Source organism: Rhinopithecus roxellana, unplaced genomic scaffold (genome assembly GCF_007565055.1).
Source record: "Rhinopithecus roxellana isolate Shanxi Qingling unplaced genomic scaffold, ASM756505v1 contig2858, whole genome shotgun sequence".
Taxonomy (NCBI): domain Eukaryota; kingdom Metazoa; phylum Chordata; class Mammalia; order Primates; family Cercopithecidae; genus Rhinopithecus; species Rhinopithecus roxellana.
Genome location: NW_022142251.1, coordinates 192,395 through 212,074, shown reverse-complemented (window position 1 = coordinate 212,074; position 19,680 = coordinate 192,395). Strand labels below are relative to the sequence as shown.

At 46.9% G+C, this 19,680-nt stretch overlaps 1 protein-coding gene across 4 annotated transcripts in view; it reads right to left on the bottom strand.

The window, feature by feature from the left end:
• Positions 1 to 19,680, bottom strand: part of PRKX (protein kinase X-linked) — a 118,249-nt gene that overhangs the window by 66,803 nt on the left and 31,766 nt on the right. For all 4 annotated transcript variants that reach the window (XR_004055926.1, XR_004055927.1, XR_004055928.1 and 1 more), the window contains exon 2: positions 11,923 to 12,091. Coding sequence is in view for 1 of the 4 variants with exons in the window: in XM_030926411.1 (XP_030782271.1) it covers positions 11,923 to 12,091 (169 nt within the window). In the remaining 3 variants the exon portion in view is untranslated. The remainder of the gene's footprint in view (positions 1 to 11,922; positions 12,092 to 19,680) is intronic.

Sequence of the window (19,680 nt, the reverse complement as noted above, 5' to 3'; positions counted from 1 at the left end):
ACTGGATAAAGAAAATTTAGTATATAAAAGCCACAGAAAATGTAGTATATCAACACCGCCATCAAAAATAATATCATGTCTTTTGCAACGACAGGGATGGAACTGGAAACCACTATCCTAAGTAAAATAACTGAGACACAAAGTCAAATACCGCATAGTCTCGCTCAAAGGTGGGAACTCAACAGTGGGTTCACATGGACATAGAAATGGAAATAACAGATATGGGGACTCCCAAAAGGGAAACGTTGGGAAGCGGTTGAGGGCCGAGAAATTACCTATCGGGTACAATGTTCGTTATTTGGGTAAAGGGTACACTAGAAGCCCAAAGCTCACCATGACACGATACACGCATGTACCAAACGTCCACGTGTGTCCCTGAATGTCTACAAATCAACAACAATAATAACACTACAACTTCTCTTCCTCAAAACACCCCAGAAGGATCTCCAAGAAAACAAGAGACAAAAGTGATGCATACTCTAGTGGCATGAGGCCAAAATTGCGTGGGGCACGAGTGCGTGTGTGCGTGCATGCATATATGTGTGTGTGCGTGTGCACATGTGTGTGTGCGTGTGTGTGTATGAGGGGGCTTTTTTAACACAAAGAAAAGTACAGAAGGATCCACACCAGGCTGTCAAATAGTTACCTGGCAATGAGGGAGGGTGAGTGCAAGAAAGGAAAATGAGGCAAGCCTCAAAAACAATCTATAACTAAAAACACTGCGCAGGCGCCCTGCATCAGTGGGAAAGGCATCTCATTATAACACTAAAAATGTATTTGAGGGGCTGGGGTGGTGGCTCACGCCTGTAATCTCAGCACTTTGGGAGGCCCAGGCGGGTAGATCACCTGAGGTCAGAAATTCCAGATCAGCCCGGTCAACTAGGCGAAAACCTGTATTTACTAAAAATACAAAATTAGCTGGGGGTGGTGGTGCATGCCTGTAATCGCAGCTACTTAGGAGGCTGAGGTGGGAGAATCGCTTGAATCCAGGAGGCAGAGATTGCAGTGACCCAAGATTGCACCGCTGCACTCCATCCTGGGTGACAGAGGGAGACTCCATCTCAAAAAACAACAAAATTAAAACAATGTATCCAAGCAGCTGAAAGCAGGCAATGGAACAGATACTTGCAGAATCCTGTTCAGAGCAGCATTATTCACTACAGCCAAGAGGTGGAAGGCACCCCAGTGTCCATGGATGAATGAACGGATAAACAAAACATGTTGTATCCTCTACACAATGGGATACTACCCAGGCTTAGAAAGCAGGGAAATTCCTTTCTACAGGATGGGGGAATCTGAAGGACATTACAGTAACTGAAAGAAGGCAGCCACAAAAGGACAAACGCTGTAGGATTCTGCCTGTATAAGGTTCCTAGAATCACCAAATTCATAGAGCAGAGAGTACAAGGGAGGTTGCCGGGGCGGGGCTGGAGGGAGGGGCAATAGGGCGTGTTTCATGAGGACAGAGTTTCAGTTGGGGAAGATGAAAAGGAGTTCTGGAGATGGTTGGGGATTGGGGGGCAGTTGCATAGAAACATGAATGTGCTCCATGCCACTAAACCGTGCTTTTTTTTTTTTTTGAGACGGAGTCTTACTCCGTTGCCCAGGATAAAGTGCAGCGACACAATCTCAGCTCACTACAACCTCTGCCTTCCTGCTTCAGCCTCCCGAGTAGTGAACTGTACACTTTTTTTTTTCTTTTTCCTGAGATGGAGTCTCGCTCTGTCGCCTAGGCTGGAGTGCAGTGGTACGATCTCAGCTCACTGCAAGCTCCACTTCCCGGGTTCACACCATTCTCCTGCCTCAGCCTCCCAAGTAGCTGGGACTATAGGTGTCCGCCACCATGCCTGGCTAATTTTTGGTATTTTTAGTAGATGGGGTTTCACCATGTTAGCCAGGATGGTCTCGATCTCCTGACCTCGTGATGTGCCCACCTCAGCCTCCCAAAGTGCTGGGATTACAGGTGTGAGCCACTGTGCTGGCCGTGAACTGCACATTTCAAAAATGCTTAAAATGAGGCCGGGCATGGACGCTCATGCCTGTAATCTCAGCACTTTGAGAGGCCAAGGCAGGAGGACAGAGTGAGGTCAGGAGTTTGAGAACAGCCTGGGCAACAAAGCAAGATCACATCTTTGCCAAAAATTAAAAAATTAACTGGGCATGGTGGCATGTGCCTGTAGTCCCAGTTTTACTTGGGAGCCTGAGGGAGGAGGACTGCTTGAGCCTGGCAGTTGGAGACCAGCCTGTGCAACACAGCAAGACCCTGTCTCTACCAAAAATTTAAAAATTAGCCAGGCATGGTAGTGCACACCATAGTCCCATAGTCCCAGTTACTTGGGAGGCTGAGGCAGGAGGATCACCTGAGCCCAGGAGGTTGAGGCTGCAGTGGGCCACGATTGCACCAGTGCACTGTGGCCTGGGCAACAGAGCAAGAACTCATTTCTTTAAAAAAAAAAAAAAAAAAAAAAAAGTTAGTTAAAACAGTAAAATGTTATGTGATATATGTTAGCAAAATAAAAAAAACAAATTTAAAGAATGTTTTCCAGCATAGAGCTCAATCTATGCATCTATGAATGGGGGGAAAAGTCAACATAAAGAAAGGGTCAATGTCATCGACAACGACTGAGACAAGGGAGGTTTCCCAGTCCCCTCCCCGCCTCTCCAGTGACCTCGGCTGAGCTGCTCTCTGTCCTCATCTTTAGCTGACAGCAGCACTTTCCATCTGCAAAGCTGATCTGCTGTCTTTTATTTGCAGGGTCTGTGGGGACGGCTTCTCCTCTAAGGGATTTTTTCGCTTCTGCTTTTGTTTTTATGAACAGGCAAATCAGCCTCACTAATTTGGAGACGCCTGATACAGAAGTTGGTCCTCCTCTCTCCAGAGGCTGCCATAAAGCGGGGCTTTTGTTGTGAGAAGAAGAAAATGAACCATCATCATCCCATCTCCTCCAACATCTCTCTATGCTACGCGAGGCTCCGGAACGGTTCTGCTTTCCGACCTGGCTCCACTGCAACTAGCCCTTAAACAAGGTGACCTAGCAGCCCTAGGTGGCTCCATCCACCTGTGGCTTCCTCCCTCCAAGGACCCTGCCCAGGCGCTCCTCTGAGAAAGCTGCCTGCAGATGTTTTGCCCTCCAAGTTTCCCAAATTGGAATACACTCTCCCTCCTTGGATTTCCTCAATGTCCAGCAGCCCAAATGCACAGCTGAGCCAGAGCCAGTCCTTCCTCACATCCCAGTCCCCATGGCAGTCTCCTACACATCTGAGCTCACTGCATTCCTGTGTCCACCTCCTGGCTGAACCCAGATTTGAATTGCTCCCCCATGTCCCTCCTGCCCCCGTAGTGACCCATGGCTTCCATGTCACTCCCTGTCTGGAATGGTTTTCCACCACCTACTCCTTTCAGTCAATCAACCCCTACTCCTCCTGCAAAATTCTCCTTAGGTGTCCATTTCATCTCCAGCCCCTACCTCTTGCCCTCCAGAGCTGGTGAGGCCCCTTTTCCACATATCGCTGGGACTCTTCTCAGCCTACGCAGTTCTCCTTAGACCAAGGCACCGGAAGACACGGCATCAAACAGAAAACTCTATTCAGAAGACGCTACAATTGCATTCTCTTGCAAGAATTTAAACCTCCCTTTTCATACATAGAAAAAGGGAATGAAGGTAAGAAACAATAAAAAAGAAAAACATAGATAATAAAATAAGCCTCCCTTTTTGAAGCGTCTGCTTTGCCCCAAATACTAAACATGCAATGTATCATTTTTTGGCCAAAGAAGAGGAAGAGAAGATCCAGGAGCTGCCTGCCTTCACTCTGGTCTCTATGCTTTGCAGGCAGTGATGACAGAGCAAGTCAAGAAGCGCTATTTCTAGATTTTTGCTTTTAAAATTCAAATAGAGAGAAAAAAATAAATAAATAAAAGGAGAGAACATGGTGTTCTTTCTTTCTGAACTCTCAGGAAAACAAAGGAACGATTTTACTCCTACCCCCAACAAGTACCAGTGACGATGGGGACCACACTCAAGTTTGCAGACTTTAAAAAAAGATGTTTCCAAGAGATGCATCCATCCTCCCTGAAGAAGAGGTTCTGGCATGAACTCCTCTCCATGGAGAAACGAGCGGTCATCCAGGAACTAGAAGGATGTGGCCCGGAGTAGAGAGACCTCTTGCCTTCCAAGTTCTGTAAAATAAAGCTGGCTAAGCCCTGCAACCACAGACCAAACTCACTGGCTTGGCTCAGCTGCTGTGCCATAGATAATACGGCACTGGAACCACAGTTTGGCCCATAAGCCAATCAATCATGACAGAAGAGTGGGGCTACAGGCTCAGGGGCTGGGGCAGAAAAGGGAGAAAGGGACTCCACTCGCACAGGTAGTTATCTGTCTGTGCATCTGCTACAGTGGGTGTCAACGGGACTGATTCTGCTCCCGACAATAAACACAGGACAATGTCTGGAGACTTCTTTGGCTGTCACACTGGAGTGGGGGTGCTAGAGGCATCTGGTGAGTGGAGCCCAGAGACACTGCTCAGCACCCTACAGTGCACAGGATGGTCCCACCACAGAGAATCCTCCAGCCCCAAATGTCAGCAGTGCTGAGGTTGAGAAACTCTACTAATACGTTCCATCATCAATCTATCAATCAATTACCTATCTATCTCAATTATCTATCAACTATCTACCATGTATAGCCACCAGCTATCTATCAATCAGCTATCATCTACAGCTATCATCTATCAATCACCTATCTCAATATCTATCAATCACCTATCATCTATAGCTATCATCTACCTCAATATCTGTCATCTATCAAATATCTGTCTCAATATTGATCTCTATCCATCCATCCATCCATTCATCCATCCATCCATCCATCCATCTATCAACGATCTGTCACAGTGGTTCACAACCGGGGATAACTTTTTGTCCCCCCATAGGGGAAACTTAGCAGTATCTAGGGACATCTTTAGATACTCATCACAGATGGGATGGGTGCTCTTGGCATCTGCTGGGTGGAGTCCAGGGACGCTGCTCAACACCCTACAGTGCACAGGATGCCCCACTACACAGTCCTCCATGATCCTGCCCCATGTGTCAGCACTGCTGAGGTTGAGAAACTCTCTTTTAGCATGAGAGCTCTGTCTATACGCAATCTGTCATTAATCTATCAATCAATCACCTACCCATCTCAGTATCTATCATCTATCATCTGTAACTGTCTATATTAATATCTATTATCACCTATCTTAATATCATCTATTAGCTCCCCAACATCTGTCTGTTCACCTATCAATCACCCATCACTTACACCTATCTTATTATCTATTACCTATCACCTATCCATCTCAACATATACTTACCTATCACATCTATCATCTCTCTGTTGGTAGTCTGCCATCACGGTGGTTCACTAGTGGAGAAAACTTTGCCCTCCCTCCCTGAAGGAACACTTGGTTCCGTATGGAGACATTTCTGCTTTTCATAACTGAGGTTGCTGCTCCTGGCCCCTGGTGGGTGGAACCCAGGGACACTCCCAACACCCTGCAGCGTGCAGGATGGCCGCACCCCAGAGACTCCTCCAGCCATAATTGTGAGGCACCTCCGCTTAAAGTCCTTGTTTTATACTTTCATCAAGAAGTCCAAGGCCTGCCGGCTGGGCGCGGTGGCTCAAGCCTGTAATCCCAGCACTTTGGGAGGCCGAGACGGGCGGATCACGAGGTCAGGAGATCGAGACCATCCTGGCTAACACGGTGAAACCCCGTCTCTACTAAAAATACAAAACACTAGCCGGGCGAGGTGGCGGGCGCCTGTAGTCCCAGCTACTCCGGAGGCTGAGGCAGGAGAATGGCGTGAACCCGGGAGGCGGAGCTTGCAGTGAGCTGAGATCCGGCCACTGCACTCCAGCCTGGGTGACAGAGCGAGACTCCGTCTCAAAAAAAAAAAAAAAAAAAAAGAAGTCCAAGGCCTAAAACTGCCAGTATGGAAAGCAGACGTTGAGCAAGGCAACTTACATTTAGAAGAGAAGCTGCACAGCTGGGAGGATGGAATTCATTCTTCACAGAGGATCTAGGATTCTCCTCTAAGACATGCTGCTCATTGTGCAACGCTGGACACCCTCCAGCATCTTACCCATGGGGCTGGCCAGACCCAGCGTGCTCTCTCGTGTTATATACAGGGAATGCCAAGTGCCTGAATGCGCTGGATCAACTTTAATCCAGTTCTTAAAGCCACTTGATCCCTCAAGTGTTAATGCACAGAAAAAGCAAAATGCTATAGCAGGTTATCATAATACTGCAGGGCACTGAAAGATCAATTCTCAGCAAGTCACTAAGGAGGTCTCATGGGCTAAGTTACATCACCCTCTCCAAGTCCATATTGTTTTTTGGATTCTTTTTTGAGACAGGGTCTTTCTCTGTCCCCCAGGCTGGAGTGCAGTGGCACAATCTCGGCTCACTGCAACCTCCGCCTCCCAGGCTCAAGTGATCCTCCCACTTCAGCTTCCTGAGTAGCGGGGACTACAGGCACCCCCACCACACCCAGCTAATTCTTGTTATTTTTTGTAGAGACAGGGTCTTGCCATGTTGCCCAGGCTGGTCTCAAACTTCTGGGCGCAAGGGACACTCCCACCTCAGCTTCCTAAAATGCTGGGATTATAAGTGTGAGTCAACACGCCCAAGTGGCAAACTCATTTTCTGTAATTTTTTGGGAAAAGTCACCTGTAAACTGCTATCACCATTAAGTCTTTAAAGGCTCATTGTTGACAATCATTTCCCTAGATCCAAAACTCTTCACAAGAGCTGTGGACTTCAGGGCCTGCCTTCTTTTCTGCACTATTTCAAAATCAAAGAAATGTTTTGTTTTGTTTTGTCTTGTTTTTGAGATGAAGTTTCGCTCTGTCACCCAGGCTGGAGTGCGGTGGCATGATCTTGGCTCACTGCAAACTCTGCCTCCCAGGCTCAAGAGATTCTAGTGTCCTGGCCTCCCAAGTAGCTGGGTTACAGACGTGTGCCACCACACCCAGCTAATTTTTGTATTTTTAGTAGAGACAGGGTTTCTCCACATTGGCCAGGCTAGAATTTTCTTTTTATTTTTTTTCCTTAAGAGACGAGATCTCACTATGTTGCCCAGACTGGTCTGGAACTCCTGGTCTCAAGCGATCCTCCCGCCTTGGCCTCCAAAAACGCAGGGATTACAGGTGTGAGCCACTGAGCTCGGCCCCAAATCAGAGAATTCTGAAATGAGCTCCTGCCACGTTTTCCCAAAACACTGAATAAAATCTTCCCAAGAATAATATCAAAAGTGGCTTTAAATTCCACGTAGACTTTAAATGATGAGGAAAAATTCATGCTTTTTGGCAACACCACCAGGCGGACCTGACATACAAATAACCGCTCACATTCGACTATAACCAGCACTCAGAGGAGCCGGTGAGCTGTACAGGCAAAGGACAATTCATGAAGCATCCAAAATATCCTCTTCAAAAGCTATCATGGTGCAGAGAAATTTCACTCCTTAAAAGATTGAAATAGGCCAGGCATGGTGACTCGCATCTGTAATCTCAGCATGTTGGGAGGCCGAGGTGGGAAGATGATTTGAGCCCAGAAGTTTGAGACCAGCCTGGGCAACAAAGTGAGACCCCATCTCTACAGAAAATTTTAAAATGAAGCAGGTGTGGTGGTGCACATCTGTGATCCCAGCATGCCAGGAGGCCAAGGCAAGTGGATTCCTTGCAGCCTAAAGTTCAAGACCAACCCAGGCAACATAGCAAGACCCTGTTCATAGAAAACAAACAAAAACATTATCTTCACCAAAGAGATTGTGAAAAATATATACATACATTTTTTAAAAATTAAAAATAAAAACATTAGCAGGGTGTAGTGGTGGGTGCCTGTAGTCCCGGCTACTCTGGAGGCTAAGGCAGGAGGATGGCTTAAGCCCGGGAGGTTGGGGCTGCAGTGAGCCGTGATTGCACCACTGCACTCCAAGATCGGCCACAGAGCAAAACCCTGTCTCTAAATTTAAATCTATATATATATACTTTTTTTATATATAAAAGATAAAAATAAACCAACATAGGTAACTTTGGATAGAATTTCTAAAGTCTCTAGGGCTTTATATGAGACTTAAGAAACGTAAATGACTTTGTTCCTTAATTGAAAGTAAGGAACATCAAAATCAGAATCCATGTCCCTGCAGGAATCCACCTTATCTGCTAAGGAAAACAGTCGTGAGCTATCCTGGCTTGAAGAAAGGAGAACTATCTAACTAAAGCTCTGTTCTGCAAGCTCCTCCCTACTTTTTAACTTGTGGGAGTTCAAGAATTCCATCCTGGGGAATTCTCTCACTTGCACACCCCACCCATTCCCATGTCCATGCAGTTCATCTGTGGGATTTTAGATTTCTGAACTGTAGAGTACTCAGGAGCCCATCGCCTAGGCTGCTCTCCTGCTCCAGGAGGCGCAGGGGGTGTGCGTGAGTTCCTCAGGGCTATCATTAACAAAGTACCACAAACTGAGGGTTGGGGTGGGAGGATGCAGCAGACAACAGACATGCATTCTCAGTCCAGGTACAGTGGCTGACACCTGCAATCCCAGCACTTTGGGAGATTGAGGCAGAAGGATAGATTCAGGCCAAGAGTTTGAGACCAGCCTGGGCAACACAGCAAGACCTCATCCTACAAAAACTTTTAAAAGTTAGTCAGGCATGGGGGCACATACCTGTAGTCTCAGCTAGTTGGGAGGCGGCAGAGGCTGCAGTGGTCCATGACTGTGCCACTGAATTTCAGCCTGGGCAAGAAGGAGTGAGACCCCGTCAAGAAAGAAAGAAAAATGAAGAAAGGAAGGGAAGAAGGGAGGGAAAGAAAGAGAGAGAAAAGGAAAGAGAGAGAGAGAAGAGAGGAGAGGAGAGAGAAAGAGAGAGAAGGGAGGGAGCGAGGGAGGGATGGAAGAAAAGAAAAGAAAGAACAGAAAAGAGAAAGAAAGAATAATGAAACCCTGTCTCCACTAAAAATACAAAAGTGAGCTGGGCATTGTGGTGCGGGCCTGTAGTCCCAGCTACTCGGGAGGCTGAGCAGGAGAATCGCTGGAACTTGGGAGGTGGAGGCTGCAGTGAGCCGAGATTGCACCACTGGACTCCAGCCTGGGTGATAGGGCAAGACTCTGTCTCAAAAAAAAAAGGAAAAGGAAAGGAAGAAAGAAAAGAAAGGTATTCTCTCATGACTTTGGAGCCCCAAATCCAAAGTTCAGCATGATGGTGTTGGTGGGGCTGGTTCCTCTGCAGGCTCTGACGGAGAATCTGTCCCTGGCCTCTCGCCCAGGTTCTGGGAGTAGCCGGCAATCCTTGGAGTCCCCTGGCTTGGAGATGCACCATTCCTCCAACCTCTAACTCTATCCTCACAAGGTGTCCTCCTCTTGGTGTTCGGCCGTCTCTGTGTCTGCGTCTCCTTCCTTTTCTCATAAGGACACCAGTCATACAAGGTTAAAAGCACACCGTACAGCAGAATCAGTCCATCCTACTTGCATTTCATTTTTATTTTTTTTGTTTTGTTTTTACAAACAGGGTCTTGAGTGCAGTGGTAGCATCACAGCTCAATGCAGCCTCGAGCTCTTGGCCTTAAGCAATCCTCTTGCCTCATCCTTGCTAGTAGCTGGGAGCACAGGTGTGCGCCACCACACCTGACTAATTGTTTAATTTTCTGTAGAAACTGAGTCTTGCTATGTTGCCCAGGCTGGTCTCAAACTCCTGGGCTCAAGTGATCCTTCCACCTCAGCCTCCCAAAGTGCTACAGTTACAGGCATGAGCCACTGTGCCTGGCCACTTGCATCTTAATTACATCTGCAAAGACCCTATTTCCAAACAGCATTCCAATTTCATTCACAGGAGTCGAGGGGTGAGGATTTCAACATATCTTTTCAGGAGACACAATTCGACCTTCAACAGGGTGGAATCCCCAGAACTGGAGCCCCTCACCCAAGATTTCAGGCACACCCCACAGTATCATGCTTAGGACACCTGCAAGCCACAGAAAAATGCAACGAAGCAAACGAGAAAGGGAAGGGCCCCACCTGCAAGCCCAGCCTTCAAAAGAACTCCTTTGTTTTTGTGAAACAGAGTCTTACTCTTGTCACCTAGGCTGGGGTGCAGTGGCATGATCTCGGCTCACTGCAACCTCAGCCTCCCGGGTTCAAGCGATTCTCCTGCTTCTGCCTCCTGAATAGCTGGGAATACAGGTGTGCACCACCACACCCAGCTAATTTTTGTATTTTTAGCAGAGATGGGTTTTCGCCGTGTTGGCCAGGCTAGTCTGAACTCCTGACCTCAAGTGATCCACCTGCCTCGGCCTCCCAAAGTGCTGGGATTACGGGTATGAGCCACCATGCCCATCCTCTGCATATGATTTTGTTCGAAGCTCAGGCAGCATTGGGTCTAGAGGAGAAGGCAGGTGCACTTGTTCCGGTACATACGAGGTGCTCCAATAATATGATGGGAGGCACCCTGTGTCCCGGGGACAGCAGGTGAATGAGGGAAAACAAGTAGGTGTTTCTTAGATGGGGGAAGTGAAGGACAATGACGAGAGCAAAGAAGGAGGCCGGTCAATGAAGGGTGGCCTGGGAGAAGCACCAGAGTGAGTGGGTGAACAGCACCTTCTACCTTCCCCTGCAGGGAGGTGCTGGCAGGAGGCCAGTCCATGAGGATACTGGTAGGAGGATGCCGCATTGCTGGGGCTGTATACGGGATACTTCAGGAGTTCCCTGAGAATGACCAGAGAGAGGCAGGTCATTGCAGAGGTACTGGGAGGACCAGTGAGGCTATAAAGTGAGGAATGTCTTCAAGGGGAACAAGGCTGGGAGAGAAAGACCAGGTAGGAGGGAGGCCAGTACAGAAAATCAGGGCAGAGAGACGGGACCCAGATAAAGCAGAAGATGGATAGGTGGACAGGAGAGGAGTGGTAGTAAGATGGCGGAGGGAAGACGTGGGAATTGGATGGAAGGCACCCATGGAGGGAAAGGAGAGACACACAGGACGTCCTCGTCTAAGGCACCTGGGTGGAAACGGATTACCCTGCTGGAATGGTCTGAATATCTTGTGTCCTCCCAAATCCCTATGTTGGATCCTCACCCCCACGGTGATGGTGTTAGGTGGTGTGTCCTTTGGGAGGTCATGAGGGTGGAGTCTCATGATTGGGATGAGTGCCTTATAAAAGGGACCCGAGAGAGATCCCTCGCCCCTTCCACCATATGAGGACACAGTGAAAAGGCGCCATCTATGAACCAGGGAGCAGGTCCTCACCAGACACTGAATCTGCCATGTCTTGATCTTGGACTTTCCAGCCTCCAGAACCATGAGGCAAATGTCTGTCATTTGTAAATTACCGAGTCTAAGATCCTTTGTTAGAGCAGCCCGAATGGACTAACACACCTAACCCTAGGACTTAAGACTGTTATGTACCATCAGCTGGAAGGGTGTGGGCTGCATCTAAATGGGATATCTCTCATCCACAGTCAACCAGAAACCCACGAAACCTGAAGCCCAGCCCCGTCCAAGAGACTGTGGTCCCTTAAAAATGAACTTAACCAGTTCTCCAGAGAGCTATAGATGCAGAACCCAAGGAGGTGAGGAGACAAAGATTTTTGCATCCTTTTCCAGGCAGAGATACTTGGCTCACCCAGGAGAGGAGCAAGGGGCCTTGGGCATGGACTTCTGAACACAGAGCATTTCTTTTTGGACCTGGTCAGCCATGGAGGTCAGGAGCCCTGGAGGTTTTCCAGCTCTGAGATCAGAGGCTGATAAGACCTGACAAGTGGAGACTGCTGTGGCCTGAGGCTTTGCACGCAGGCCACGGTCTCGGCCCACCCTGCTTCTTACAAGAAGAGACACACAGGGGCCTAGGGAGGGCGTGTGGGGAGAGGCCTCAGGAGGGGACTCACAGCCTGATGAGGAACGGGTGACTGACTTCCTTCAGGACAGACTTCTCATTGTGCACGTGCTGCTCCTGCTTCAGGCGGATGACATCGGGAATGCTCATCACCTTGAGAGCGAAGAAATGCTTGGCTGTCTTCTCCTTCACCAGGTGCACCCGCCCGAACGTCCCAGTGCCTAGAGAGAGAAGAAATCGACGGAGGCCATTTAGTCTCCTGACAAAGGAAGAAACCACCGCAGCCACGCAATCAGCAGGGGGCTGCACCAGGACAGCAAACACAGACCCCAAGCGAAACTTTCAGAGACTGAGTGTCACGGCGCACGTGGGCTGATGGCATTTAGTGAGAGGCGCTCACCTGGAATTTTCCACTGAATACAGAAATTGCAGAGAGAGAAAGAGGGAGAGAGAGGGAGACAGAGAGAGCCATCTGCCTCTGAATGGTTCTTCAATTTGGGGACAAACTGGCCATAATATCTGCAGATCAGTCTTTGCAGATAGCACACCTGCACGCCCCACACACCCACATGGAGAAGCATTAGAGTAACAGTAAATGGATTTGTACAACATGCCTTTTTCTCTTCAGGCTCTCTGGTTTTATCAGAAATCCAGACAGGGTGTAAAACACACAGCCCTCCTCAACACGGCTGTTTCCTTAACGCACACGAAGGCTTGCTCAAAGCACAGAGTCCGTGTTCTACAATCTGCCGCGGATTGGGATGAAGTGCTGTAGGTGCCCACAAACAGAAAGCAACAACAACAACGGCAACCACTACAAATAGCAAAGAAAACCAACAGCTCCACTGTATTCTGCTGGGACAGTTTCAATCCAAACACTCTCTCCTCCTCCTTCCCCTCCTCTACCTCTTCCTTCTCTGTTTTCTCTTCCTCAATCTTTTCCTCCTTCTCTTTCACCTCCTCCTCCTCCTCTATTTCCTTTTCTTTTCTACTTCTTCCTCCTCCTCCATCTCCTCCTCCTCTCCCTCCTCCTCTCACTGGGGTGCATCTAAATGAAGAAATCTAATAGTCAATGAGATATAAAAGAAAATCAGAATCTCTAAACAAGCTTTGCTTGTTCCTCCTCCTTTTATCTCCTCCTCCTTCTCCTCTTCTTCCTCTTCATCCTCCTCTCCTTCCTGTAACACACTGATCCTACAAGGTGTGCATGTGTTCACGCGCATATTGAAATATTCTTCACGTAGCATAAATGTTCTTGGGTTGGGAACAAATGAGTTTACTCTGTCGCCCAAGCTGGAGTGCAGTGGCGCCATCACAGCTCACTGCAGCCTCCACCTCCTGGGCTCAAGCAATCTTCCCGCCTCAGCCTACCCGGTTAATTTTTGTACTTTTTGTAGAAGGGGATCACACTACGTTGCTCAGGCTAGCCTTGAACTCCTGGGTTCAAGCGATCCTCCTGCTTAGGCCTCCCAAAGTGCTGGGACTACAGGCATGAGCCACTGCAACTGATGTAGGATTTCTAGAGTATCCCTAAATTGCCTTTGATCTACCTTGATCCCAGCGTTAGCAGCCCCTTACTGACATGCATGTCACTCCTCAGCAATATTTTTAAACTACCCATCCACAGCTTCAGACAGAGATGAGCAACTAAAACAAAACTGCCCTCCCATATTATGTGATCACATTCACCCCAGACAGCAGTGCCGGCTTCTCAGAAACTGACATTCAGAGAAAGGACGGTTTGGAAGTGTATCCTTCTGAGGAACCAGCATCTGTTGACGAGCAAAGCTCACTAATCAATATTGATCCATTTACCTATCCATTCATTTGCTAATACCCCTGTGCCTGCTTTATGCTAGACTGCAAAACTCAAGAGAACCAGGATCTTCCAGACACCTGCACTCCCATGTTTATGGCAGCACTATTCACAACAGCCAAGACGTGGAAACCACCTCAGTGTCCGTCTAAGGGCAGATGGATATAGAAAACATGGTACATATACATGATGGAATACCATTCAGCCCTAAAAAAAGAAGGAAACTGTCATTTGCGGCAACATGGATGGAATTGGAGGCCTTTATGTTCAGTGAAATAAGCTAGGCACAGAAAAACAAATATTAAATATCACATGATCTCACTTATACAAGGAATCTGACATGGTTTGGCTGTGTCCCCACCCAAGTCTGATCTTGAATTGTGGCTCCCATCATCCCCACGAGTCATGGGAGAGACCAGGTGGGAAGTAACTGAATCATGGGGGTGGGTTTTTCGCATAGTGAATAAGTCTCACGAGATCAGATGTTTTAATAAATGGGAGTTACTCTGCTCGCGCTCTCTTCTTGCCTGCTGCCATGTAAGATGTGACTCTGCTCCTCCTTTTACCTTCCACCATGACTGTGGGACCTCTGCAGCCATGTGGAACTGTGAGTCCATTAAACCTCTTTCCTTTATAAATTAACCAGTCTCAGGTATGTCTTTATTAGCAGTGTGAGAATGGACTAATGCAGAATCTAAAATAGTCAAACTCATAGAAGCAGAGAGTAGAGAGGTAGTTATCAGAGGACAGGGCTTGAGGGGGAAGGGGAAATATATTGGTCAAAGGATACAAAGTTTTAGTTGAACAAGATAAATAAACCATGGAGATTTACCATATACCCAGTTCATATAGTTAACAATACTGAACTGATATATGAAATTTTATATATAAAAATCTCACATATGCAATAGTGAAATTATATATGAAAATTTGCTTAGAGGGTAGATAACGTTACATTGTTTTGTTTTGTTTTGTTTTTGGAGACGGGTCTCTCTCTGTCGCCCAGGCTGGAGTGCAGTGGCACAGTCATAGCTCACTGCAGTGTTGACCTGCCAGGCTCAAGTGATCCTCCCACCTCTGCCCAAATAGTTGGGACTACAGGCATGCACCACCAAGGGCGGATAATTTTTAAAATTGTGACTGGGTATTTTTGACTGGTTTGAGAAGGAAAAAAAAAAGACCACAACCATACAATGGATTTCCTTCCAAGGGTCCGGAATGCCATTGATTGCACATGGTAACATGAAAAGAAAAAGTTGTACTTAAGCTACCAATTTTACTTAAGAGTATTTGCTATAAACTAAAATCCCCATGTTGTAAAATACGTAAGCTAACGAATGATGAATTTACTAGCTTAGGGCAGACCGGGAAGGGAGGAGAAGAAGTAACCTTTGGTTTTAAGTGAAGTTTCCGATAATGAATATTTTATTATGGCAGAAATAGAAAGTGAACTACAAGATAAAGAAAAAGTGTAAGAAGTAAACAATGTCAATAGCTGACAGGTGTTAAATACTTCTTTTTAAAAAGAAGTAAACAAATAACGAGATAGTAACACTTTTTAAAGTATATTCTCTTAGTTAATTTGGAAATAAAATAGGTTTTATTACAGTACGACATCGTGTAGACAAAATTAGGTGGAATGAGGTCAAAGACAGGAAGTGGGAGAAGGGCTTTGAGGACTGTGAACTGATCCAGTTTAGGTGTTTGACTATGGCCACTGATGTTTCCACTGAATAAAACACAATTAAGAATCAGGAACACTGGCATCCAACCCAAGCTACGCCTGGGACTAGACCTATGAAATGGGCAACAGAGTAACCTTTCAGTCTCCTGTTGCTCTTCTTTCCAACAGAACATACAGATTACTGGGAAACATTAAATTCTTGCCACACCCTAAAATTCTAATAATGCAATGAATATGGTCCCTGACTTTTCTTCCTCTGTCTGGTTCCTTCCTCCTTATTTACCTTTCTCTATCACCCACTCCAAGGAACCCATTCATTACTTGGCTGTGTTTATTGCATAACATTCTGTCTTCTTAGCACTTGTATTTGACCCTCAACAGAGAGAATTCTCCATGCTTACTTTAAGAACAACAGCTATGACTCAACAGATTTTTTCACACTTCTGTGACTTCTTTAAACCTTTCTCTGAGCTGTGTGAGTTATAAACATACAAAACTCAAAACATGTTTTACTTATGCACTTCAGCGGATCTTTGTGCTACCCTGGGAGATGTGGTCAGTCCCGTCAACACCACAATCAGACTGCAGAAGTATGTCGGTAAACAACCTTATTCAAAGCAGACAGAAGTGGCATGCTGTAATGTTTAAGGTTTATCAGCTTAAGTGCACAGAAGACAAAGGCAACATTTAATGGTGCTGGTAGATTTTCCCTGCTTGGTGTTCGGAGGCTCTCCAGTACACATTCCCCAGTTACCATTATCCCACTTGAGTAGAAAATGTCTATTTTTAGCCTACTCTGCAGCTAAGGCTGGCCACCTGACCCAGCTTTGCCCAATAAGACATAATAAAAGAGTCTTTTCAAGTGTTTCTAGGTAGGTCAGATCTTTCCTTCCTGATAAGAGAAATCTTGAAGGTAAGTGGTCCATTCCCCACCCTAGAGATCCCCTCCATCTCTCTCCAAGCTAAGTAGTAGTGTTACACATGAGGGAAATCTGATGTGGAGTTTATGTCTTTTCTTTTAATTTTAGATTCAGGGGGTCCATGTGCACGTTCGTTACGTGGGTATATTGCATGATGCTGAGGTTTCGGCTTCTAATGATCTCGTCACCCAAGTAGTCAACAGTTTCCAATAGGAAGTTTTTCAGTCTTTTCCCCACTCCCTCCCTTCCTCTTTTTGGAATCCCCAGTGTTTATTGTTCCCATCTTTGTGTCCATGAAGTACTTGATGTTTAGATCCCACTTATAAGTGAGAACATGCACTATCTGGCTGTCGATTTTTTGCATGAATTTGTTTAGGATAGTAGCCTCCAGCTGCATCCACGTTGCTGCAAAGGACACGACTCTGTTCTTTTGCATGGCTGCAATGTGGAGATTAAAGTCAAAACTTTAAGGGGAAAGCTTAAGTATGGGTTCTACAATCCCTTAGCCACAGTGGCTAAAGCTAAAGGCTCTGAATACTCAAAGTGTCTTCATCAACACACCTGGCCACAAAACTGGACCTCGCCTAACATTAGACTATTCAGGCTGAATCGTCCTTGGGGTGAATATCTAACTATTTCACTACAGAAATATTCTCGTCTTGATAACAACATCCAGCCCAGACTCTGCTGAGGGTGTTGTATAATTTAAAAGGACATGCACCCATTCTCATCCCAAATTTAGAAAAATCCCCAAATTCCCAAATGTACCTGATCTATACATTTCAGAGACTTAGAAGGACCATGACAATCTCGGGAAGGTGTGGCTACTTTTAAGGTGGGCACAGCCTTTTTATAGTAGGTGCAATGCAGTGGGCTTTTCCTCCAACATTCAAAGAGTTGTTTCTCCAGCCAAGTGCCAGACGAGGAAGGTGGATCAGATTTATGGGCCATTCTGTGTGTGCAATTCTGATCTGTAAACATTAATGAGGGGTGGACTCGGGTCTCCTCTCTCCCACTGGAGAACCTCCTGCTTTGTGAAAGCCTCTGACAGTGTGACAGTGTGACAGTGTGACCACTCTCTCTGCATTCCCTCATCCATCTAACCCTCCTCCCCTACCCCATCCATCCTTTCCAAGCCCTTGGGTCCAACTCACACACAAACACATCCTGGCCTGTTGTTGTTGTTGTTGTTGTTGCTGTTGTTACAGAGTCTCACTCTGTCGCCCAGGCTGGAGTGCAGTGGTGCAATCTCGGTTCACCGCAACCTCTGCCTCCTGGGTTCAAGCGATTCTCCTGCCTCAGCCTCCAAAGTAGCTGGGATTACAGGCACCCGCCACCACGCCTGGCTAATTTTTGTATTTTTAGTAGTGACAGGGTTTCACCATGTTGGCCAGGCTGGTCTCGAACTCCTGACCTCAAGTGATCCACCTGCCTTGGCCTCCTAAAGTGCTAGGAGTACAGGCATGAGCCACCGCACCTGGCCACACCCCAGCTTTTTGTCTGGAGGGATGGGAAGAAGGAGAGAGACAACCTCCACACTCCCAATAACGAGTGAACATCATAAACTTCAACTTTCCCAGAAAAATGCTGTGGGCATCTTCTGAGCTCCATCCAAATACAGGCATGTGTAACTGCAAACATACACATCCACATGACGGTCACCAAAAAGTGAGAGCCTTTATCCCGAATGTTTACACAACTCAGCAGAACTAAAATATTAGGTGAATCACCATGACCATGGAAAATGCTGAAAGATTCCCTTGTTAGGGAAGACTCACAACTGGGGGCTGGGGGAGCAGGGGGAATCTATAGCCGGGCACCGCAGCTCACAACTGTAATCCCAACACTTTGGGAGGCCGAGGCAAGAGGATATCTTGAGGCCAGGAGGTCTTGACCAGCTTGGGCAACACAGCAAGAGCCCCTTGTCTACAAAAACATAGAGATCTCACTTCCATTAAAAGAAATCAGCCAGGAGTCATGGTGCACTCCTGTAGTCCCAGCTACTGGGGAGGCTGAAGTGGGAGGATCGCTTGAGCCCGGTAGGTAGAGGCTGCAGTGAGCTATGGTTGCCACTGCACTGCAGTCTGGGCAACAGAGTGAAACCCTGTCTCCAAAAATAAATAAATAAATAATAAATAAATAAGGCCAGGCACAGTGGTGCACACCTGTAATCCCAGCACACTGGGAGGCTGAGGTCAGAGGACTGTTGAGCCCAGGAATTCCAGACTAACCTGGGCAACATGGTGAGATCCCTATCTCTACAAAAAAATACAAAAATTAGCCAGGCATGGTAGTGTGTACCTGGAGTCCCAGTCGCTCAAGAGGCCGAGGCAGGAGTATTGCTTGAGTCCAGGAGGTTGAGACCAGTCAGGGCAACATAGCGAGACCCTGTCTCTATTTAGAAAATAAACAGGCCAGGCACAGTAGCTCACGCCTATAATCCCAGTGCTTTGGGAGGCCCACATGGGAGGATTGCTTGAGCCCAGGAGCTTGAGATCAGCCTGGGCAAAACAGTGAGACCCCAGTCTCTACTAAAAATACAAAAAAATTAGCCAAGCGTGGTGGCGGGTACCTGCAATCCCAGCTATTCCAAAGGCACGAGAATGTCTTGAACCAGGGAGCAGGAGGTTGCAGAGAGCTGAGATCGCACCATTGCACTGCAGCCTGGGCAACAGAGGGACATTTTGTCTCAAAAAAATATAAAAATAATAATAAATTATCTCTCTCTTGGTTCAAAAATCTAAAGAGAAATAAATAATTTTTTAAATGTACAAAGTGAGGTATGAGAAAGAGCAGAAAACACATTTCTCACTGTGAAAAGAGATGGCCTTTTCCTCTCTTCCTTAAGTCCAGCAAACCCGAAATCCCTCTTGCCTATGACTTCAGAGGGAAGGAAAGAGATGGCCAGCACAGACAGAAGGGAAGACAGCAGGCCACCGTGTTTATCGTCACGAAGCCCATTCATACTAAAGAAGTGCCCAAAAAGAGGAGAAACATGGATTTAAGTTTCTTTTGGTTTTATTTTTAAATTTTGCTAGAACTCAAAACACCTCAGGAGATCAGTATAGAATAAACACAGGGACTGTGACATGGAATTTCACGCGGTCACAAAAGGGAAAAGAAACCAACCAACCCTGAGCACTTTCCCTTGGGGTCCGTGGGTAGATGGGATGGGGTCAGGAGGGTACAGAGAAGAAGGACTGTATCTCGCTACAGCACATTCCCAGCAGTAGATTCACGGACGATCTCAGACACTAACAGCTGACACCATCTGAGCCCAGTTCTTCTTCTGTGCTGCAAGAGCAACATCCCACAGCTAGCTCAGCCCTTCATGCGTCACCTAAATACAGCCAATCTCCCCTCTCCCCATTTGTGTAGGTTCAATTGGGT